The sequence below is a fragment of the Helicoverpa armigera genome, chromosome 29, assembly GCF_030705265.1.
Source record: "Helicoverpa armigera isolate CAAS_96S chromosome 29, ASM3070526v1, whole genome shotgun sequence".
In the NCBI taxonomy this organism is placed as follows: domain Eukaryota; kingdom Metazoa; phylum Arthropoda; class Insecta; order Lepidoptera; family Noctuidae; genus Helicoverpa; species Helicoverpa armigera.
Genome location: NC_087148.1, coordinates 964,357 through 989,967, shown reverse-complemented (window position 1 = coordinate 989,967; position 25,611 = coordinate 964,357). Strand labels below are relative to the sequence as shown.

Here is a 25,611-nt window from a genome sequence, read left to right as displayed (position 1 = left end):
CCAAAACACGTTCGTAAAGTTGGTATTTGCCCGGATTCGAACGCCCTCACTCTTAGTTTCGTTGCCGCAACCACTAGGCCATTACGATTTATCTTCATTCAAGTAAAATTGTTATATTATGTTAAAATCCGGTTTGCAAAGTAAATCAGTTGGTCAGAGAGTCAGTGGTCAGAGAGTCAGTCAGTTTATGTAACTTTTCATAATAATATACGAGTTTAATGGATATAGAGAGATTTTTTATAAAACTTAAATATTGTTTACATTAAAAATAATATACCTACTTAATTCCATGTCTATTTGTTACCTAGGATTTATAGAAAAGTTTTTATAGCATAGAATTAGTTCTCCATGGCAAAGGCGTGTCATAAGGGAAGTGCTAACTTCCTGCAGTGGGATAAAGATTACCTTTGCATTTTCTCAGGTTTTACAGTATCTGTGACTCATATTTCAGTGGTAAGTATTACGGGATCGATTATATTCTCACGTTCCGAGGGAATCAGGGAACTACTTCCCACAGCTAGACAAAAGTATTAGCCCTACTCTGGTTTCAGACTTTCTGTATCCTACTTCGAAATCAGTTCAGTATTTTCAGCGCTAAAACCGGACCGACAGCTGACAGAGTTACTTTCGCATTGCAAATAGGATTTATATTTAGATCTATTGCCAAACAAAATGGGTAACGAGAGATATTTCAAAATATACCAACATTACTTACTAACTACATATTGCAATGTTCAAAGGTCAGCTTTTTGTAAAGTCAGCTGTATCCGGTTAGACTTGAAACTGACTACAACATAGTTGGGAAAAGGCTAGGCAGATGATTGTTTCTTTTTACTTTATTTGTTTAGCCATTTCTCAACTATGTTGGGGTCGGCTTCCAGTCTAATTGGATGCAGTTGAGTACCAGTGTGCTACAAGGAGCGACTGCCTATCTGACTGCCTTTCTTTCAGAGTTTGTTCCACCATTTCTTCTTCCCAACAAAAACACGTAGGAAGTGGTGAAGGGCGGGCGTTTTGGGGGCTGTCTTTTGTAAACCTGATCTTCAAATAGCTGATATTCAGCCTACTTCGAATAAATTAATTTTTATCTTTAACTCCTCTACCTTACAAGACGCTATAGGACTGATTGTCTTCCTAGCTTCTGACTACCAGTAACGACTGCCAAAGATGTTCAAATGACAGCCGGGACCCACCAATTGAACATGTCTTCCGAAACACGTCATTACAAGATGAATCCATATGATCAATCAACTCTTGTGGCTGTTACGTAGCTACCACAGAGATTTTTACACATCGTTGAATCATCTTGGCGCCTTATAGTCTCTCAAAGTCGCAAGCAAAGACTACTAGTGAAAGTCTACTGGTAGTAGCCTAAACTGCTGTTCCGTTGGTTGCTAGTTCGTAGGTTCAATTCCTAGGTGAGACCGAAACCGCTTTGTGAGTTTAATGCCCGTTTACACCAACAATCTCTTAACGTTTCTCTAACTACGTGTCACTTAGTTTGAGGGCTCCCCATATAATAAAGGTTAGGTATAAGGGACACTTAAACTTTGGTAAAACGAAATTCGCAGTGTTCCCAAAATGCTCTTAGGAGTCCCTAAATTTAGGTATTTGTTGGTGAAAATGGCCATAAGAAACATTCACAAAGCAGCCCGGAGTCTGGAAGTTGGCAGCGTTACACCCCCGTGCCTGGGAGGGCACGTGTCGCCGGCGTCCCCGAATGCTACTCAGTAGCAGTTGTTGTTACAATTCCACGTCAGAGGCCGTCAGGCGGATTTGAGAAAACTCTGACACTAGAACTTGTTAGGTGATTAAACCTGCAGCTCACTCAATAATGATGTCCTCCTAGAAATATCAGCCAAGGCTGTTCTCATAAAAGGAGATCAGCCAGCTGCGCAGGACATATTATAGTGCACGAGCATTTGCTTGGACACAGGTGCACTCACTATTCCTTCACTCTCATAGCGCGATGGGACGACAATCCGACACCACCGGAGAGAGATCAGGTTAAAAGTAAAGACTATTTGGTATTGGCTAATAGATTTGGTCAACAATATGTAGGTATATCGCAGTAGTAACATAATGTTGGAACAGGGCAGTGAAAGTAGATTCGCTTCATTACGCCTCGCTAGTGAGGGGCCACGGTTGTTGATGTCGATAGTTTCGAGTCTATTTTAATAAAACAAATGAAAGTTAAGCTGTCTTTATGTAGTTAAGTGATTTAATGAGATACATACCTAATTGGGTTTAATTAAGGGTAAAATGTTTTTTTACTAATTGACAAGCGGCGACTCAACTGCCGGTACCATTAATGCGTAAATAATAAAAGCTTGGATCTATGTATATTCACATGCAAATATAGTATATTTCTATTTCTCTTGATATCTTCTTGACATGAAACGCTCAATCGATATCCCTATTATTAGTTTTTAGTTTTTGATAAAACAAAAACTATGCAAAGACTATACGTACAAAGTTTTATGTAGAAGATTGAATTTTATTAATAACTTACCTTCACATGAATCAATAGACAGAAATAACTACTTACTTAGACACAAAAAAAAGTATATCTCACTATTTTTGTTGAATTTTATGTCCAAAAATGCAAATACAAAAATAACCAGCACCTAACCTACAAACCTACTATCCTACACGTTCTATCGATAACTTTTCCCCTCACTATTCACAAACCGGTTTACAGTATAATCATATATGTAGGCAAACTTACGTCAGAGCCGTGCCATCGCTTCGTAATACATTACACGGCTTTTTTTCAAGTCGGTTGAGGCATTGGGAAATATAGTTGTTTCTTACTTTAGCTAGATATAGGTAAAATATGGCCTTATTGTTAAGGTAAAGTAAGTAGGTAAAGATTTATTTTATGGCTAGTTAGGTTCCTATTGACCCACGGGTAACTGGGTTGAGGAGGTCAGCTAGACAGTCGCTCCTTGTGGCACACTCGTACTCAGCTGCATCCGGTTAGACTGGAAGCCGACCCCAACATAGTTGGGAAAAGACTCGGGAGATGGGTGGAGGTATTGACCTACGTCTCAAGGGAACTGGGTAGGTATCCGCAGACGGATAAAAGGTAGCCTGTGTCCTTTTTTAGGGTTCCGTAGCCAAAATGGCAAAAACGGAACCCTTATAGTTTCGTCATGTCCGTCTGTCCGTCTGTCCGTCTGTCCGTCTGTCACAGCCGATTTACTCGGAAACTATAAGTACTACAGTGATGAAATTTGATGGGAATATGTGTTGTATGAACCGCTACAAAAATATGACACTAAATAGTAAAAAAAAGAATTGGGGGTGGGGCCCCCCATACATGTAACTGAGGGATGAAATTTTTTTTTTCGATGTACATACCCGTGTGGGGTATCAATGGAAAGGTCTTTTAAAATGATATAAAGTTTTCTAAAAAACATTTTTCTTAAAGTGAACGGTTTTTGAGATATCAGCTCTCAAAGTCGTAAAAAGTATGTCCCCCCCCCTCTATTTTTATAACTACGGGGTATAAAATTCTAAAAAAAATAGAGGTGATGCATGCTAATTAACTCTTTCAACGATTTTTGGTTTGATCAAAGTATCTCTTATAGTTTTTGAGATAGGTTGATTTAACTGTAATTTACGGAACCCTTCGTGCACGAGTCCGACTCGCACTTGGCCGGTTTTTAGTCTCTAGCCGCTGGTTCAATAGTTTTAGACTCAGAATACTGGTTTTCAGACTTGTTGACTTCTGACTCGTAACGACTGCCAAAAATGTTCAAATGACAACCGGAACTCTACCGAAACATGAAGGAACTTGTCATGCCTTTCCTTGATGATCACCCATCCACAGACGAAACGTGCCAAATGTTGCTTAACCTTCTCACGTCACAAATTCAAGTTTGACACCAGAATGTTTGCCGGCTATCCGGCTATAGGCAATCAGTAATAGTTAAAAATTTCTTAGAAAAATTGTAGCTTAAGTATTTGTTATTTCAGTTACGCGTAACTAGTTAATAAGAACAGTTATTTGGTTCGAGTTACAGAACTAGAAATATTCGTACGATTTAACTAGGTGATTTGATATGTTCGATTCAACTTAATTTCAGGATATTTTAGTGCACGCAAATTTGCTTGGACACAGGTGCACTCATTATTCCTTCACTCTCATAACGCGATGGGACGACAATCCGACACCACCGGAGAGAGATCACAAGCAGGACCAACAGCGTATTTACGTATTTAGGTACCTACTCATTTACTTATTTTCTCATTTAGTGAGAATGGAACCTTGTATGTCTTTGGTGGCTTTCATGTCAGAACTGCAGAATAGCTATATGCTATTGATTTCTGACACTTACGCGAATATTAGACATTTAAATAAAACTACTTTTACGGATTTTATCGCGGTTATATTATATTATTTAATCCCGACGTTTCGGATCCTTTACAGCATCCATGGTCACGGGCAGACTAAGGTGTTGGTCGTCTTGATATATTAGTTACAAACAGCTACCCTACATTTTGTTAATTATTATTGACAATCCGATTCACGCAAAACGAGCTAACTGTATCCTTAGGTCGAGCAGTTGTAGGCTTGGATTTTGATTTAATAGTTTCTATGATGGGATTCCAAGCAGGTGGTATGACCCAGCCATCTTCTCTATTGAAATTTGGATGTTTTTTAATTTCAATAGCCTCGCGAATCATCCTAGGTAGGAATCGGTTTTCTTTTGCAAGGACTTGTGGTTTATCAAATCTGATGTAATGCTGGGCCTTGTCTAGTGTGTGTTCACAAACTGCTGACTGTCTGGAACGGCGGTGTTTGACATCGGCGATGTGTTCTTTTACGCGGGTCCCTATGCTTCTTTTAGTTTGGCCTATGTAAGAGAGACCACAATCACATTCAAGCTTGTATACACCCGCATCTTGTAGAGGTATGTGACACTTGACAGGTGGTAAGAATTGACTAATCTTCTTCAGCGGCTTGAAGTAGGTTTTGATTGAAGCTCGCTTCAAGATGTAGCCAATCTTGTCTGTGACTCCTCTTATGTATGGAAGAACAGCAGGTAGACGCTCAACTGTGGCTGGTTTCACGCGGGTTCTGCGACGAGGGCGCGGTACTCGGAGCTTGTTGTCGTGCAGTACTTGCTTAACATGTTGAAGCTCAGCACCCAGGTGTTGTTCATCGCAGATCCCACGTGCTCTCTGAAACAATGATTTACCAACGGTAGATAACTGTGTTGGGTGGTGGTGGGACTCACCATGAAGGTATTTGTCTGTATGGGTTTTCTTCCGATACACAGTGTGACTCAAGGTGTTATTAGGGTTACGGATAACCAAAACATCTAAGAAAGCTAAGGAGTTGTTTATCGGATGTAAGTACATATAAACAAGTGAAGACCGACCCCACAACAAAAACATTGAAATCAACTAGTGATTTGATAAAAAAGTACTCCGAAACATTGAATCTAGACGTAAGATACCTAGTTCCTAGCTGCGCAAAACCACCAAAGCTGTATGGGCTACCGAAGATACACAAACCTAATGCTCCACTACGACCAATAGTCAGCCAAATCGACTCACCAACCTACAGATTGGCTCAACATCTGGCTAAAGTACTTTCACCATTGAGAGGAAACACAGCAGCATATGTAAAGGACTCGTACCATTTTGTCAGTGAAATAAAACACCTACAACTAGCTGACAATGAAACTATGGTCAGTTTTGATGTTCAGTCATTGTTTACATGCTTACCCGTTGAAGACTGCATCAAGATTGTGTCTAAGAAACTAGCAGAGAATAACATGCCTACTGAATATGCTGAACTGTTAAAACATTGCCTAACATCTGGCTATTTACTGTGGAATAATCACTTCTACACGCAAGTGGATGGTGTAGCAATGGGCTCCCCAGTATCTCCCATTGTTGCTGATATCTTCATGGAGGATTTTGAGGAGCGAGCCCTGCAATCTGCACCCGTAACACCCAAATTCTACAAGCGGTACGTAGATGATACTTTCACAATACTACCATCTGACAAAGTCACAGCATTTTAAATCATCTTAACTCCATAAACCCCAAAATTCAATTCACTATGGAGTCAGAGGCTAACAACTCCTTAGCTTTCTTAGATGTTTTGGTTATCCGTAACCCTAATAACACCTTGAGTCACACTGTGTATCGGAAGAAAACCCATACAGACAAATACCTTCATGGTGAGTCCCACCACCACCCAACACAGTTATCTACCGTTGGTAAATCATTGTTTCAGAGAGCACGTGGGATCTGCGATGAACAACACCTGGGTGCTGAGCTTCAACATGTTAAGCAAGTACTGCACGACAACAAGCTCCGAGTACCGCGCCCTCGTCGCAGAACCCGCGTGAAACCAGCCACAGTTGAGCGTCTACCTGCTGTTCTTCCATACATAAGAGGAGTCACAGACAAGATTGGCTACATCTTGAAGCGAGCTTCAATCAAAACCTACTTCAAGCCGCTGAAGAAGATTAGTCAATTCTTACCACCTGTCAAGTGTCACATACCTCTACAAGATGCGGGTGTATACAAGCTTGAATGTGATTGTGGTCTCTCTTACATAGGCCAAACTAAAAGAAGCATAGGGACCCGCGTAAAAGAACACATCGCCGATGTCAAACACCGCCGTTCCAGACAGTCAGCAGTTTGTGAACACACACTAGACAAGGCCCAGCATTACATCAGATTTGATAAACCACAAGTCCTTGCAAAAGAAAACCGATTCCTACCTAGGATGATTCGCGAGGCTATTGAAATTAAAAAACATCCAAATTTCAATAGAGAAGATGGCTGGGTCATACCACCTGCTTGGAATCCCATCATAGAAACTATTAAATCAAAATCCAAGCCTACAACTGCTCGACCTAAGGATACAGTTAGCTCGTTTTGCGTGAATCGGATTGTCAATAATAATTAACAAAATGTAGGGTAGCTGTTTGTAACTAATATATCAAGACGACCAACACCTTAGTCTGCCCGTGACCATGGATGCTGTAAAGGATCCGAAACGTCGGGATTAAATAATATAATATAACCGCGATAAAATCCGTAAAAGTAGTTTTATTTAAGCTATATGCTATGTTTTATCAGGGTGCAGGAACTTATTTCCTAGGGATGTCGGCATGCAAGGAACAAACTGTTAATTGTATTCTGTTGTTCGGAACAGCTAGTAATTAATAAATTGTCCATACTAGAACAGGAACGAGAACCTCGTCAGTAAAATAATTAATTTTCTTCGAATTGTAGGTGCTATTCATTCTTTGAAAGAGCTGAAAATAACAATCATACAATTACTAAGAATCTAGTATCAATAACAGAAGTGTTACGGTTGTTATAAATGTCTTACATTAATAATTTAAAATCCAACAAAAAATGTGAAAATCAATCATCAGATAAAACTTAATATACTGCCATCTGTCGGCAACTAGTATAACTATTTTTACTTACAGTTGAATAAACTGCCATCTACCGACATCTTTTATAACTACGCATACCTAAAGTTTAACACACTGCTATCTATCATCGAGAGGATGAAACAAAAACTTCAGCTACTCGCCGCTAGATAGCAGCACTAGTTGTCAAAGTAAAAGTTATGAAATTGTGCAATATTATGCATATTGCGACATAATAGCGGTTTTATTATTTTGCGCAAGACATTTATGACGCTTTCTTACGTCAGACCGTCCGATCGGACGCATGGTTGGGCGCGAATTTGATTATCTCAGCAAGGTCGGGTCTGTTGTGTCAGATTTGGAGAGCAGGTACCTTTAGCCTGCGATGTAGCCTTGCCGAACTTGAAGTTGTTCAAAACAAGTATGCGTAATTCGTGTGTCGATATTTTTCTATAGATTTTTAGCTCTTTTTTGTTAGATGAATATTTTTTTTATTATTTATTGTGGTTATGTTTTCCTGGGTCAATAAAACTGTTATTGGTTTTTAATACTGCCGCGTTGTTTGAAAGAGTTACCGCGGCTCTGGTACATAAAAGATTCCAATAAACAAAAATAATTGGTATAGGTAGGTCAACGGAGGACTGTAATGAATCATCTCAAACCTTTATTTAACTTGTATGCAAATTGATATCAATAACATGATTGGTACAAAACCCACGCCTCTTTCGGCTTAGATATAGGAATTTGTTGACACTCACACAATATTATTTGATTTATAACATGTTTGGACTTTAAAAGAGACTATGACCCTTGAGTTTGTTTCGGCGTTTTTTCTCAGGGATCAGTCAGTAAGGAAATGCCGACCCCAGCGTTCTTAAAATGACGTGTAAAAGTGATGTAATGTCCAACTTGCAAAATAAACGATTTCATTTAATTATCAAAACCAAACGAGATAAATCCACCAGTGTACAACCGGTCTTACCTAGAGCAAAATTTCAGAATATTAAACAAACATTACGAAGGCCTACTAGACCGGTTAACACTAACTGTAGTTCAACAAAGAACAGCTGATTTTAGATAGTTTGTGGACAAAACATGACATTGACAGCAGATGTTTTATTTGCAAACTACTTAGCTTTTTCTCACTGTTTCACCCACATTCTGGGGGAACTTCTTTCAGTAACCGGATGTCATCATGTCATCATCAGCCTATCGCAGTCCACTGCTGGACATAGGCCTCTCCAAGTGCACGCCACTGAGATCGATAACCGGATAAAATATTAAAATCTAAACAAATTGATTTCTGACACTAACGCGAATATGAGACATTGAAATAAAACTACTTTTATGAATTATATTGCGGTTATATTAATATGCCGTGGGACGCCGGCTTAGAATTGCGCTCCCCCCAAATCATCCCGTGGGTGTCGTAAGAGGCGACTAAGGGACAAACCGGAGGTCGGGCAGCAGCGTCCTCCGCGTACTGCATACCCTCACTGCGATCGCCAACCCGCCTGCCAAGCGTGGCGATTAAAGGCAATTACCCCCCAATGAGAAGCACAGAAACCAGGCCCCCAGTCCCCGGCAGCTCCGCTATCCCTGGCGCGGGTAGCGGTCAAGGTAACGGCGGAGCAGGGGGTGCTAAGAATCTCCGGAAGAGATCCGGCTACCCACCCCCACGACGACTGGCCCTGGTAACACACAACATACGCACATTGAGGACTGACGAAAAGATCTGCGAGCTGGAAGAGGAGTTGAGCAAGTTACATTGGGACATTATAGGGTTATGCGAAGTCCGTAGAGAGGGAGAGGACACCGTAACCCTGAAGTCTGGTAACTTGCTCTACTACCGGGAGGGTGACCAAAAGTCCCAAGGTGGTGTCGGGTTTCTCGTTCACAAGTCCCTCGTAAACAACATAACAACCATCGACAGTGTGTCGAACAGGGTGATATACCTAATACTCAGAATATCCGAAAGATATTCGCTGAAGGTCATTCAGGTATACGCACCGACCTCGTCACACTCCGATGATGAGGTGGAGACTATGTATGAGGACGTAAGTAGGGCCATACATAGTTCCAAAACCCACTTCACTGTTGTTATGGGGGATTTTAACGCTAGGTTGGGCAAGAAAAGCGGTGATGAGTTGAGAGTGGGGCAATTTGGATATGGGCAACGGAACCCTAGGGGACAGAGGCTGGCTGACTTTCTGGAAAAGGAGGAACTCTTCATGATGAACTCTTTCTTCCAGAAGCCGCCTCACAGGAAATGGACCTGGTTGAGTCCCGATGGTTTCACGAGAAACGAGATAGACTTCTTCATGACCGACAAGAGACGGATATTCAGTGATGTCTCTGTGATCAACAGGGTAAAAACCGGAAGCGATCACCGAATCGTAAGAGCCTCACTGAATATCAATGTTAAACTTGAAAGGTCCAGTCTGATGAAGTCTACGCTCCGACCTACTCGGTCCCATATTCAAAACCCGGAAAGCTTTCAACTCGAGCTCTCTAATCGCTTTGCTTGCCTTGACAACTTAGTGTCAGTGGACGAGATCAACGACGGACTAGTGGAAACTGTCCGCACGGTAGGGTCTAAGTTTTTTAGACCCTGCCGTAAAAATAGACCTCAAAAACTAACCGAGCAAACCTTAAACCTCATGGCTGAACGACGCTTGCTACAGTTGCAGTCTTCCCATGATGCGAAGTCATATAGGCAGCTCAATAGACGAATATCCAAGTCCTTGCGACACGATCTGCGTCTCTTTAATACAAATCGTGTTAAAGAGACCATACAGCGAAACCAAGGCTCCAAAGTGTTCGCAAAGGACAAGTCTATTGGGCAAAGCCAGATGACTAAGCTGAAACGGGAGGATGGCAGCATAGCGTCGACCAAGGCAGAGGTTTTAGGCGAGATCGAGAGGTTCTATGGACAGTTATACACTTCGGTCGCAAAGTCCGTTGACAGCTTGGCAGGAGATCCAAGAGCCAAGCTGTCCCGACATTATACCGAAGATATCCCGGACATCAGTCTGTACGAGATTAGGATGGCCCTGAAGCAGCTTAAGAACAACAAGGCTTCTGAGCCTCTGAGAGCGACTTCAGAGAGACTTCAGAGCTTCTGAGAGCGGGTGGAACACCGGCACTTAAAGTCCTCCAGAAGCTCTTTAACTCTGTCCTGTCCGAGGGCAAAACGCCTGAAGCATGGAGCAGGGGTGTGGTGGTGTTGTTCTTCAAAAAAGGTGACAACAGCCTATTGAAGAACTACAGACCCATCACACTTCTGAGCCATGTTTATAAGCTGTTTTCAAGGGTTATCACGAACCGTCTCGAGCACAGGCTTGATGACTTCCAGCCTCCCGAACAAGCCGGTTTCCGAAGAGGCTTTAGTACCATAGACCACATCCATACGCTGCGGCAAGTTATACAGAAGACCGAGGAGTATAACTTGCCATTATGCTTAGCGTTTGTGGACTATGAGAAAGCCTTCGATTCGGTGGAAACATGGGCGGTACTTGAGTCACTCCAACGATGCCATATTGACTATCGGTACATCGAGGTGTTGAAGTGTTTGTATTATAACGCCACCATGTCGGTCCGAGTACAGGAGCATAGCACGAAGCCGATTCCATTGAGAAGAGGCGTAAAACAGGGGGACGTAATCTCCCCGAAACTGTTTACCGCCGCAATGGAAGACGCCTTCAAGCTCCTGGAATGGCAAGGACTTGGCATCAACATCAACGGCGAATACATCACTCACCTTCGGTTTGCCGACGACATCGTAGTCATGGCAAAGTCGATGGAGGAACTCAGTATGATGCTCGAGGGCCTCGACCGAGTTTCACAACGGATGGGCCTGAAAATGAACATGGACAAGACGAAAATTATGTCAAATGTCCATGTTCAGCCCACCCCAGTCTCTGTTGGAAGCTCGGTACTCGAAGTTGTTGACTCATATATCTACCTAGGACAAGTAGTCCAATTAGGTAGGTCCAACTTCGAGAAAGAGGTCAACCGCCGAATCCAACTCGGCTGGGCAGCGTTCGGGAAACTACGCAATGTCTTTTCGTCCGACATACCTCAGTGCCTCAAGACGAAAGTCTTTAACCAATGTGTGTTACCAGTGATGACTTACGGCACCGAAACGTGGTCTCTCACTATCGGCCTCATCTCAAAGCTCAAAGTCGCTCAACGAGCTATGGAGAGGGCTATGCTCGGTGTTTCTCTACGTGATCGAATCCGAAACGAGGAGATCCGTAGACGAACCAAAGTGACCGATATAGCCCACCGGATTAGCAAGTTGAAGTGGCAATGGGCAGGCCATATTGCTCGCAGAGCAGATGGCAGATGGGGCCGAAAAGTGCTGGAGTGGAGACCACGGACTAGCAAGCGCAGCGTAGGACGTCCACCAACGAGGTGGACAGACGACCTTATAAAGGTCGCCGGAAGACGCTGGATGCAGGTCGCTTCCAACAGGTATCTGTGGAGATCAAAGGGGGAGGCCTATGTTCAGCAGTGGACGTCCTATGGCTGAGATGATGATGATGATGATGATATTAATATTATTTAATCCCGACGTTTCGACGTTTCCCACGGATGCTGTAAAGGATCCGAAATGTCGGGATTAAATAATATAAATATAACTGCGATAAAATCCGTAACAGTAGCTTTATTTCAATATGTAAATAAATATTATAAAGAGGAGATTTTTTGGTATTGGGTATAAAAAACAAAACACGGCTCCTAAACCTATGAACCGATTTGAAAATTCTTTCACTGTTGGAAAGCTACACTCTTCCCGAGTAACATAGGCTATATTTTATCCCGGTACGGGCAATAGTTTCTTCTTTACAAGAGTGATTTGTGACAAAGATACTTTCATACAAAGATATAATCATCGGCAAGGATATTGAGCCCAGACCTTCACCTGCGCAGAAGTGATTTTTCGCCTTAAGTGTACAGTGCGCAAACCGATCCCCACTCTTCCGTCGAGAGCTCATTATCCGTGCCGATAACTATAGTCAATTAAATATTGCAAAACCTACCTTTTCTTTATTTGTAGGTTCTTATGGATGTCGGGTTTAACCCAAGAGTTATTTCAAAAGCATGGGCGGACTCAGGCCCGCCGCTAGCTGTTTGTTCACCCGCGTGCAAAACTGATTATGCCGCCCTACGACTACATACGTTTTGTCAAAAATATATAGGGGTCCGGACCCCCTGGATCCGCCCCCCCCCCCATTCATATCCATCTTACAGTCCAACATAAAAAAATATGTGCATGCACCGCTCTGATTGCAGAAAACCCACCTACTTTTGGATAAATAACTATTGCAATATATAACATACATTACACATAACTTTTTATTTACTTGAAATGTTCAGAGTAGGTAACCTAAGCAGTCCTGGGTTAGCCCATAAGCAAACTAAGCAATTGCTTAGGGCATCAATGCAGTGCAATCATTACCCAAGTGGCCCCTATATGTTGAAAGATTGTGACTAACTTAAACTAACGCACTTAAATATCTATAACAATGTTTAAAGTCAATAAAATATGTTATTTGATGGGTTTCCCGTTGAAGAGTCAACTTATAAGACATTTAACACGTAAGGAAGCGCGAGCGGAGCGAGCGCGAAAATTTTTTAGTCTAAGGACACAAAACAAATAAAAACCACTGTAAATTAACAAAGCAAAGTCAAAAAGTAAGATATGTACAGAAGGAAAGTGCAAAATCCGCGAGCGAAGCGAGCGCGATTTTTCCCTTAGAGTTTTCATGAAGTAAACATATCATAAAAAGCCATAACGGACTTGCGCGAAAAATGTTTTTTTCGGAATTGAATGCCTCAACAATTAAAGAAAGATAAAACGCGATATCCGACATGGAGCCGCGAGCGCAGCGAGCGCGAATTTTTTTAGGGATGCAAAGGGTGAAACAGTCAAAATTGATAGGGGACGACCAAAGCTAGGGCGGCTTTTTCTGAAATTTTATTGGTTTAATTTTGCCGCCCCCTAAATAGCATTTGCCGCACGCTACGCCACTGGTTAAGAATCTTTAAATTTGAAAATGTCCTTTCAACAGATGTACCTAACTGAAACCGGCAGTGTAAGTAATATTCTTAGCGCTATTGCTGTGTTCGGAAATATTGATATCAAATCATTAGTAAAAAGATATTGTATTTTTTAAATATTACGTGATAACTGGCTAGATTTGCCGCCCCCTAGGACGTGCCGCCCGCGTGCTGTGCACGCGCTGCACGCCCGCTTACGGCGGGCCTGGGCGGACTGGTTTGTTAGAGGTGATGAGGTCAAGTTCAATCAAAGCTCTTTTGTATTCGCCATAACTACGGAGGAAGGAAAGATAGCGGAGATGCCACAAGGAAGGTAGGTCAGGCGCCTTCTTGTAGGCCAAGCAACGTACGGTAGGCGTGATCAGTTACTAGAACTAATGAGACATTCGGGTTCCTTGTCAAATCAAAACCAATCTGTCAAAGGTCTTGATTAATTGGTGATTTTATTTTGAAAATCATGAAAGGGTTTCAAAGAAGGCGTGTAAGGGTGGAGCTAGTAACGTTCCTCGTCCCCCGAACACCCGCATGTTGTCGCGCTACTATCTTAAGAGATTTTGCGTTATGACATCTCCGCTAGTCATTTAGGTCTCCATGGCTATAATATTTCGAAGATTTGTAAAAAATTACCAAGGTTATCTATGGACACCGTTTTATAACCATCGTGCATATTGTATGTTTTTATAAGTATGAGGTAATCAATAGCGGATATCAGAAATAAATAGGTAAGTAAAAAAACGGCTGTCAACTAAACTAATCGCTTTAAAGTCGATAATTCAATTTAAGTAAATAAATAAATAAAAATACTGTCTAGACTAAAATAGAAAATATTTATTTAAATCAGTAGTAAATGGCAGAGATACCTACGCTCAAACAAAACATAAAAAACGTCCTCCTATTTGCTAAATTAGTTAAAAACATATTTACAATCAAAAACACTCATAAAACACACGAAAAACACTTATTTTAATTCCTTAAAATAGTTTCCCGCCACCGCCCAACAGATGGCGTTGTACAAAATATCGTGAAACCTGCATCGCGCTATGGTTTCGTTCACAAACCAGATGACCTCGAATGCCCTTCACTAAGGGTTTCATTGAAATCTCTGCAGCATTGCATGTAGAATGTAAGCTAGTTTCTAGTATAGCTTTGTTGTCTCCGTGCTATATTTGGATATTTTTTTGAATGATTGTCCAGCGTTTTGCTGGTACAATCTTATTACACTTAAAAGGCTGCGAAAGACAGAATGACTAACATACCTACAGAAAAAAACATATATAGAGTCAAAAATAGTAAAAAACACGCATTCTACTTGTTATAAAACTTTAACATAAACATCTGAGAGAAAGAGAATCCTCCGCCATTTTCAAACAGTCAAAAAGTCAGTTGCAGTAAAGTCCATTAGAATTAAACCTTGCTAACACTTTTAATCTCGTTGACAAAGAAAGTGTCAGCGATAGATATAATGAAGCTTTAACTTTAATGGATCTTTCTGCAACTGAAGGAAACCCATATATAATCAAAAACAGACACAAAACACTTATTTATACTTTTAGCAACAGATTCCCGCCACCGCCCAACAGATGGCGCTGTACAAAATATCGTGAAACAATGTAGATGACCTCGCGTATCCTTCACTAAGGGTTCCATTGAAATCTCTGGAGCAGTCCTACTAGCATGTAAGACTAGTACTAAGTTTAGGTTCGTTCATAATTTTTGAATGATTGGTCCAGCCTTTGCTGGTACAATCTTATTACACTTAAAAGGCTGCGAAAGACAGAATGACTAACATACATAAAAAAACAACCGACTTTAGAAGCTCCTTCTTAAGTTTTTAAAAGTTTCAAAACATATTTAAAATCAAATATAGTCTAAAAACACAAAAAAAAACACTTCTTTCCACTTTTTATTAACCTTAAACTTAAAAGGCTGAGAGAAAGAGAATGAATATCATAAATAAAAAACATACTTATTGTGAACTTGCTGCTTAAATTTTAAAAGGTTAAAAATCATCTATATGTGCAGTCAAAAACACTCATAAAATACGCGAAAAAAAACACTTTTTTTCACTAACAAAATAGTTTTCTACTACCGCCCAACAGATGGCGCTGTACAAAATATCGTGAAATCTGCATCGCGCTATGGTTTCGTTCACATTTTAGATGACCTCGCGTACCTTCACTAAGGATTCTATTCAGAGAGGAGGATTCTGGAACAGTCCTACTAGTATTAAGTATATCTTTGTAATGTCTGCTAGATTTGGAGTAATTTTTTGAATGATTGTCCAGCGTTTTGCTGGTACAATCTTATTACACTTAAAAGGCTGCGAAAGACAGAATGACTGACATATTGAAATGACATAAGATTGTAGAACCGCCTTCTTAATTTTTTAAAGGTTTAAAACATATCTACAATCGAAAACAGTTATGAAAAACTACGAAAAAACACTTTATTCTACTCCTTATAAAACTTGAACGTACAAGGCTGAGAAAGGGAGATTGAATCAATATAAATAAATAAAATCGTGGTTGTCAAACTTTTCCTTAATTTTTACAAGGTTAAAAACATATTTACAATCAAAAACACTCATAAAATACGTGAAAAAGAAACACTTTTTTTCACTAACAAAATAGTTTCCCACTACCACTCAACAGGTGGCGTTGTACAAAATATCCTGAAATCTGCATCGCGCTATGGTTTCGTTCACATTTTAGATGACCTCACGTACCTTCACTAAGGGTTCTATTCAAAGAGGATGATTCTGGAACAGTCCTACTAGTATTAAATATAGCTTTGTAATGTCTGCTAGATTTGGAGTAATTTTTTGAATGATTGTCCAGCGATTTGCTGGCACAATCTTATTAAACATCATAGGCTGAGAGATACAGAATGACTAACATACATAAAAAAACAACCGACTTTAGAAGCTCCTTCTTAATTTTTAAAAGCTTCATGACATACTTCATCATCATCATCATCAGCCTATCGCAGTAAACTGCTGGACATAGGCCTCTCCAAGTGCACGCCACTGAGATCGATTTTCGGCTTCAAAACTTATTTAAAATCAAAAATAGTCAAAAAACACAACAAAAAACACTTCTTTCTACTTTTTATAAAACTTTAACTTAAAAAGCTGAGAGAAAGAGAATGAATATCATAATTAAAAAATATACTTATTGTGAGCAGCACGCAGCAAGCTTGGATTTTAAAAGGTTAAAAATCATATATACATAGGTACAATCAAAAACACTCATAAAATACGTGAAAAAAACACTTTTTCACTAACAAAATAGTTTTCTACTACCGCCCAACAGATGGCGTTGTACAAAATATCGTCAAACCTGCATCGCGCTATGGTTTCGTTCACATTTTAGATGACCTCGCGTACCTTCAATAAGGGTTCTATTCAGAGAGGATGATTCTGGAACAGTCCTACTAGTATTAAATATAGCTTTGTAATGTCTGCTAGATTTGGAGTAATTTTTTGAATGATTGTCCAGCGTTTTGCTGGTACAATCTTATAAAACTTGAAACTATTATGTGATAAAACTGTTATACTATGGTATGCGTTGAGTATTACAATTAAAGCACACTATTTTTGTACGAAAAATACGAACCAATTTTTGGGGATGATGGTTTAAAAATAGGGTCCATAATTGTGACTATTATTTTATATTTTCCACCTAATGGGTGCATTATGGAATGCAATAAACGATATGATGTGAAATATTTCGCTTTTGAACCTTAAGAAAATATATAAGTAAGTAGGTATTTAAAATAAAAAGGCTAAACAGATGAAGAAATAAGTAAGCTAGCTATTGATTAAATAAGCTTGCCACAGTTGAACAAAATCACACTCATTATCTAGCTAGCTATAAATAAAGTTTACTCATTCATTATGTTTTGTCATCAAACTAACTTTATACTACTTAAGTACCTACTTTTTTGATTGTTTTCACTTCTGCGCAGATGTAGGTCAGAGCTCAAGATTCGTGCCGATAACTATAGTAGTTAGACCTAAAATAAGTTCCAAAAAATATTTTAATACAGCAGGTAGAGACAAAGTTTAAGTTTAATTATGAGAACTTGTAGGTATTTACTAATGCATAAAATATTACCTATAACTGCAAAAGTTATCTTGTCTGTCAGCTCCAATTTAAATGGGATTGGGTAAACAAATAGTCTAGACTTCTAGAGCCATATAAAGGACAAAGGTTAAAATGGACAAATAAATCAAAGAAGGAAAACCTAGTGAAATTATGAAATATATCGTATGAATCTGACATTTGAAATGCTGCGTGAATCTATGTCACCACTTTACAGACTGTTAATTTTAATTAAATATAATGCCTACTTCCTCATTAGTTTAATGCTGAAATACCTCTTCTTTACAGGTGGGAAAACATCGAATGACCATTTCTGCTGTGTCCTGTCCGGCAGTTGGAACATGGAAATGTTTTTATATCTAAATTTGCCGTTTCACCCGCGTCCCGTGGGAACTACTGCCCGTACCAGCATAAAATATAGCCTATGTTACTCGGGAAGAGTGTAGCTTTCCAACAGTGAAATAATTTTTCAAATCTGTTCAGTAGCTTCGAAGCCTTAAGGGAACAAACAAACAGACAAACAAAAAATGCTTTCTCTTTCTTAAATTTCATTAGATACTAGTACTTATAGATTTTACAGATTAAGTATAGGAAGTTAGGTTCTACAAAAAGAGATTCCGACTCATTGAAAACCTCCTCCTTTTAGGGAAGTCGGTTAAAAAACTTTCCTTAAACGAAAAATACTTTAATTAATCATGGTTCGTTTGCTTAGTAGGTAAAGTTATGCCAACAAGAGTGTCGAGAAGAAATGGCCAAGGTCAGTGCGCATGCGTGCTTATAATTGCAAAAGTCAGTCAGAAATGTACGAAAATATGTGTAAAGTTCCATTAATCATCTTTCGAGCCTTTTTCCCAACTATGTTGGGGTCGGCTTCCAGTCTAACCGGATGCAGCTGAGTACCAGTGTGCCACAAGGAGCGACTGCCCTATTTGACCTCCTCAACCCAGTTTTCGGACAACCCAATACGTGCTTCTGACTACCCGTAACGACTGCCAAAGATGTTCAATGACAGCCATATAAAGTTCCATTAATATAGGTGACTACTTAATTACTAACCTAACCGACTCAGGCAGTAGGAGGAGGGCTAAGTTTTTGTAATCAATAAGTAGTAGGTATCTATTTTTTGTTAAGCTGAAGAGTTTGTTTGTTTGGACGCTATAATCTCAGAAACTAGGTACTGGCATGATTTGAAAAATTATTTGAGTGTTAGATAGCCCATTTATTAAGGAAGGCTATAAGCTACTTTTTATCCGGATGCGGGAAGTAGTTTGCATGGGACTAGGGGAAACATACAGTCAGTAAATTAATACGCATAAGTATTGTAATTGAGGGAAAGTAATTAAAAGATGCCGAGTTTAAGTAAGAACGGTTTAATGTCCAGAGAGCACGGAAGTACAAGAAAGTGAATGAAAACAAGATGTCGGATAACACAATTGACAGCGCCACAGTGGCTAATTTAAGAACTAATTTAACGTTCGGAAATCCTATTTATGTTTAGTATTTCAACATCCTCCCTTAAACATAAATCAACCCCATCTTGGATGAGCAGTACTCCAACTTTGATTGCGGCAACGCCTTGGTGAGTGAGTCGGCTACCATCATGTTGGTCTGCATGTACTTCACATCAATGAGCCCTTCAGCAACTTTATCTCGCACGAAGTGGTGCCTTACATCAATGTGCTTGGTCCTAGAATGATAGCCATCAGTACCTGAAAGTTTTATAGAACTTTGATTATCACTATAAATTATCATAGCTTCATCCTTCAGTTGAGGCCAAAAACCTTCTTGAAATTGTTTTAGCCACATAGCTTCTTGTACACATGATGACAACGACATATACTCTGCTTCAGTCGTTGAAAGTGCAATAGTTGGCTGGCGTCTAGAGTTCCAGCTGATAGATCCTCCCTGAAACAAGAATGTGTATCCAGTGCAGGAACGCCGATCGTCATCTGAGCTTGCCCAATCTGCATCACAGTAACCATGAGCCATACTCTCCTCTGTATTCTGCTTATATCTCATTCTATAGTTTTCAGTGCTCTTTAGATAACGCATTACTCTCTTCAGAGCTAACCAATGCAACATTTGAGGTTTATTATTGTACTTGCTCAACAAATTTATAACGAAACTTATGTCTGGTCTAGTAATTTGTGAAATATACAATAAACACCCAATAATCTCTTGATACGGAATGTCATGTAGAATTTTGTCTTCCTCAGAATTTATAAACTTAGTATTTGTATCCATTGGAGTTTTAACACCTTTGCAATCAGACATGCCATATTTCTGTAGGACTTCTTGTATATACTTCTTCTGGTCTAGATATAAAATTCCCTCCTTCCTGTTTCTTTCTACATGTATGCCAATACAGTACTTAATTTCTCCCAGATCCTTTATTTTAAATTGTTTTTGTAACTCTTCCTTGATATAATCTGTAGAGGCTTTATTATTAGAGAATAAAATTATATCATCGACATATATAGCTAAAAAAACCATATCATTATTGCTTACAACTTTGCTATAGATACATGGATCTAATTTGTTCTGTATTAGACCTAGTCCTTTCAGTTTTGAACTTAATTTTTTGTTCCATTGTCGGCTTGCTTGCTTTAACCCATATAAGGATTTTTTTAGTCGACATACTTGGTCACCATTGCTATACTGAGGTGGCTGCATCATATAAATTTCTTCTTCTATGTCGCCTTGTAGAAAAGCTGATACAGCATCTAACTGCCATATTTAAGTGTCCCAATCTCTTGTGCCATGTCAAAATATCTGTTTTATTTTCACTTGAAACTACATAAGCATTGCCAGTAACAGTGTTCAGTTTATACATGTTATTGGTCAGTCTCGCAGTTGCTACCAGAATCTTATTGGCATTAAATATATTACAACCAACATCAGTGAACTCAACTTTACAGCCATTTTTTGTCAATTGACTGACCGACAACAGGTTTGCACTCAATTCAGGAATATATAAAACATTTCTCACCTGGATCTGTTGTTTATCATTACCTGCATAGGTTTGTATGTTTACTTTACCCATCTTTTGAACAGAAACAACATCATTGTTCGCCACCATTATTGTAGATATCGGAGGTGGTTGAAAATCATACATCCAGGCATCTCGTTTTGTCATGTGCATTGTGGCACCTGAGTCGATATACCAGTCATCTTCAGTCACTGTACTGTAAGCTGAAAAAACTGCAGAAAAATTATTTTGGTCACCTTTTTTTACCTTGCATTGACTTTTAAAATGGCCATATTTGTTGCAATTGTAACAACGGGGACCTTTTCCTTTTGGCTTTGTACTGTTAGTGCTGTTCTGTTTCTTTGTTAAGAATGCAGAAGACTCGGAAATTTTCACCTCCTGTAAAAGCTTTGTCTTGATGAAATCTGCTGAAATTTTACGCCTGAACTTTCCAGACCCATAATCATTGGTTTATAATGTTCTGGTAAACCGGTCAGCATAATCGCTCCCAGCCAATCATCTCCAACTTCAAAACCGATATTTCGTAACTTGTATGCAGCAGTCATTATCTTATTCACGTAATCTTCCACGCTGGCGCAACTATCTAAGGGCGTGTTGGTGAGATCCCGCAGTAAACCCACTCTTCTCGACAGCCCGGAGTCTTCGAAAGCTTTTTGTAGGTTATACCATGCTTCTTTCGCCGACTTAGCGTTTTCAATGTGCACAAAGTTTATCGGTTCCACCAACAAATTAATCTTAGATTTGGCTTTCACGTCTTTTTTGCTGTCAATATTTGTGCCGGGATCAATGCATTCCCACAAATCCTCGTGTTCTAGGTACGATTTTGCAGCAAATCTCCACGTGGAATAGTTTTCTCGCCCGGTTAACTTCTCAATTTGTAGGTGAGATATAGCCATGTTGCCGGAACGATGCACGTGCGTGCAGTAAGATAATTCGCGAAATATTTTACTATACTTTTACTTATGGACATTAAATATCGAACTATTATATTTAAAGGCATGGGACGGCCCATAACCTGAGGGAAAGTAATTAAAAGATGCCGAGTTTAAGTAAGAACGGTTTAATGTCCAGAGAGCACGGAAGTACAAGAAAGTGAATGAAAACAAGATGTCGGATAACACAATTGACAGCGCCACAGTGGCTAATTTAAGAACTAATTTAACGTTCGGAAATCCTATTTATGTTTAGTATTTCAACAGTAATCATATCCTTCTTCACATTCCAATCTATCAATACGTACGTAACAATCTCATCAAAATCTGTACATTCATTTCCAGTAACAAGTTTTAACATATTGACGTCGTGAGTTGAAAGTTACTTAACAATACTAGTTCCAATAAGGTGTCTATACTTACATCTGTCACGACTCGAGAATCGAACCTGTAACCTTGACATACATACGAAGATAGTTACTTACTCACTCACTTGGTTTTTCTCTTTTTATACTTTTGCCATGGAACCCTTCATGAGTGTGTCCGACTCAAGCTTGACCTGTTTTTCAATGACTTTAAAAATGATACATAAATACTAGGTGAAACTGAGTACCTCATTTTTTTGAAATTGGTTTTAAAAAGAAAATTAGAAAGCTCTTTGACCGATTTAAAAATGTAATCTTTGAAATAAATGACTTTAATTTAACTTTACCTAACATATCCCTGTCGAACGAAAGAAAAAAAAACAATTATTAAAGAAAAACCACAAAAAAAATACATATTAAAAACATAAAAAAATAAGAAAAAAAATCAACTTGAACGAGAACTGGAAACAATACGTTGCTAACGACACGACTCACACTTGGCCATTTTTAAAAAGCGTAAGTATTATGTTATAAAGCTGGTTTCCATAAAAGGCTAAGCTATAACAAGCTATAAATCTTTGCATATTTAGTAATATTCTATCGATCAAGTAAAATATAGTAAGTCATTGTGAATAGGCTGTATTGAACTATTGGGTCTGATATGTTAACCCTATTCTGCGGAGTACCGAGTACCTACCAGTGTAGAATGAGCGACTGCCAATCTGACCCTCACGACTTAGTGAGAAAAATATACTTAAAAAAAAACAGTGACATATGAAAAAAAACTTAGGTATAAGTCTAGAAGAGATAAGACCGTATTGTCGTACTTCTAGAAATCGGTTGCAAAATAAATACAGCACTAACCTTAAGAGACCGACTTCTAAAGCCATTTAGCCATGTCAAAAGATTTATTTTTTCAAATGGGTTTTATTTGTAAACTTTTCAATCCAGACATCCAGGGTAATAAATTCCAGTTTTCGGATAAATAAATCCCTATTTCCTTCATACAAAATATCATCTTAACTTTTAATTTTTTTCTATAAATATCTTTTGTAATAACTTGTAAGAAACTCAGTACATATTTGTGTTGTAAATAAAACATACCTAAAACTCGGAACAATAACCTAAATATCGTCAGTCGAAAAAATTGATTCCAATTATTCTAAAATAACAACAATTAAATTCTAAAAAAAAATACTAAATTTTTTGTACCACATGACCATTCAACGGGTTAACCCTAACACTTCAAAACGGCACCAGATGTACCATAACACACGCGGCTGCCATTCCATAACTCGCAATCGTGCGCTACGGACGGTACAAAAGTAATTATTAAAAATAATAATTTATTTATTAGTAATTTTTTAACAATTTTTTTTTGTCGGACTTGGTTTTGAGAGTGACTTTTGAAGTGTTAACTGGTGCGTGAATTTGTTTTATTTAGTTATTTGGGTGTAAAAAAATATTTTTGGTAAGTTTTTTTTATTTTTTTTTATTTCTGTTTACATTTACTTGTTATTTACACTTTTCGATAGTACATAGAAAAAATAACGTTGACAAATATAAAAATAGTTGCTTTTTTATTAATTTCAAAATTATTTGCATTTTTATCGGAAGAAAATATTAATCCTCGAGATAAATCCATATTTCTAAAGTTAGGCTTTATTTTCAAAGTTTAATATAAATACCTACGTAAGTCTTTCATAATTGAAAAGGAGGGTATTTCCAAAATTAAAATTATAAATTATTAATTATAATATTAATATTAATGTAATTGCGGTTTTAGAAGTTAATTGACTTATGCAAAAGTTATTGCATTTTTTAAATTGATTTGATAGTTAAATTATCAAGTTATAATACTATCTGTTTCACGCAGTTTCACCCGCGTCCCAGGGGTGAAATAATTATAACCTATGTTACTTGGGATAAGGAAACTTCGCAACAGTGAAAGAATAGTTCAAATCGGTTCAGCAGTTTCGGAGCGTCTAGGGTACATACAAAAAAGTTTATAAATTGAAATAGTTTTAAAAGACAAAAACAATGCACTTATCGTACTAAAATTATAAAGAGAAAACATTTTGTTTCGAACCCTACGGGCTCCGAAACTACAGAACCGATTTGAAAGCTACACTCTTCCCGAGTAACATAGGCTATATTTTATCCCGGTACGGGCAGTAGTTCCCACGGGACGCGGGTGAAAACGGCTAGTGTACAAAGAATCAATGAATTGAAATTCTTATACAATATTTTGATTCTAGTTTCTGTCAAAAATTGCGAAATTTGCGAACATCTGGATTTCGATATAGCACCTACATAAAGTCAAAACCTGATTGTCAAATTTTTGGTGTTGAATTAACATAAATTCTTGGGTTTTTATAGTTTTTAAATGTTAAAATGAATGATTTTTCAATTTTAATTTTAATTAATAACTTGTCATATCAAACCACATAGTACTTAATAAGAAAATATAGCGCGAAGATGGTCACTTAACATCTTTAGCAGTCGTTACGGGTAGTCAGAAGCTAGTAAGTCTGACACCAGTCTAATCAAGGAGTATTTGGTTGCCCGGGTAAATGGGTTGAGGAGGTCAGATAGGCAGTCGCTCCTTGTGGCACACTGGTACTCAGCTGCATCCGGTTAGACTGGAAGCCGACCCCAACATAGTTGGGAAAAAGCCTAGGCTCGGAGGATGAGGATTATGAGTTTTAAAGAATTAAGCATACATAGGGATATAGGGACAAAGAAAGCGACTTTGCTCTATCTATACTATGTAGTGAATATGAGTATAGATTAAAGATATTTATAGTTCCGGAATTATAATCCGTTAGAACAAGTAAAGCACCTATTTTTGCATAATTTTCAATAGTCTGACATTTTGTTCAAATATTGATAGTTTTTGCTTTGTATGCAAACTAGTTTCAAATCTTATAGACAGACGTATTTTCCTTTATACAAAGATGATATTTAGATTTGTGCTTTATTATTAAACTAACCGTTTTCCCTCGGTATCACTCGATCTACTGCCCGTACCGGGATAAAATATAGCCTATGTTACTCGGGAAGAGAGTAGCTTTCCAACAGTGCAAGAATTCTTCAAATCGGTTCAGTATTTTCGGAGCCTTTAAGGTACAAACAAAATATTTGAAGCTCAAACTCAAAAAAATATTTACCTATTCAAACTTTTTTGAACGTTAAGATTTACAAAAACAGCCCCCAAAACGCCCACCCTTCACCACTTCCTATGTGTTATTGCTGGGAAGAAGAAGTGGCGCAACAAACTCCCCAGCAACACATGTTTCTAGCTAGCTCCAAAGTAACAGATTCCGTACCTGTTACGGGATCCTATTGTTTTCGCTTCTCTGTCCGTCCGTACGTCCGTCCGTCTGTCACCAGGCTGTATCTCATGAACCGTGATAGTTAGAGAGCTGAAATTTTTACAGATGATTTATTTTTGTTGCCGCTATAACAACAAATAAAATTAAATAAATATTTTGGGGGTCTCCCATACAACAAACGCGATTTTTTTGTCCGTGTTATAAATAATGGTACGGGACTTGGCTTTTTTACTTTTTTCTTGTACAGGAAGAAGTTTGCGAGTGGAATCGCGGAAAAGCAGCAAGTGCCATTTCTGTTCATAGCATATGTAAATTAAATAGAACTCTTACAAAACATTTATAATTATCATAATCAATAAAACAATTTATGTTAATTATCGCCATTTAAAAGGTTAAGGTTTCTTTTTTG

The 25,611-nt window shown here is 38.6% G+C and overlaps 3 protein-coding genes across 3 annotated transcripts in view; 2 read left to right on the top strand and 1 right to left on the bottom strand.

Moving 5' to 3' along the window:
- Nucleotides 1-4,372: 4,372 nt before the first annotated feature.
- LOC135119060 (uncharacterized) lies at nucleotides 4,373-5,370 on the bottom strand. The gene has a single exon (XM_064042515.1). The coding sequence runs from the start codon at nucleotides 5,368-5,370 to the stop codon at nucleotides 4,510-4,512; it is 861 nt and encodes a 286-aa protein (XP_063898585.1). The 3' UTR covers nucleotides 4,373-4,509.
- A 177-nt stretch (nucleotides 5,371-5,547) lies between these two features.
- On the top strand, nucleotides 5,548-11,970 carry LOC135119078 (uncharacterized). Its single transcript, XM_064042632.1, is given in 3 exon segments — nucleotides 5,548-6,036; nucleotides 6,039-6,560; nucleotides 10,955-11,970. Coding segments are annotated over 3 exon segments (1,851 nt in total). The 5' UTR covers nucleotides 5,548-5,699; the 3' UTR covers nucleotides 11,947-11,970.
- An 11,213-nt stretch (nucleotides 11,971-23,183) lies between these two features.
- Nucleotides 23,184-25,611, top strand: part of LOC110381393 (putative fatty acyl-CoA reductase CG5065) — a 34,906-nt gene continuing 32,478 nt past the window's right edge. The window contains exon 1 of the mRNA XM_021341709.3: nucleotides 23,184-23,338. The gene's annotated coding sequence lies outside the window, so the exon portion shown is untranslated. The remainder of the gene's footprint in view (nucleotides 23,339-25,611) is intronic.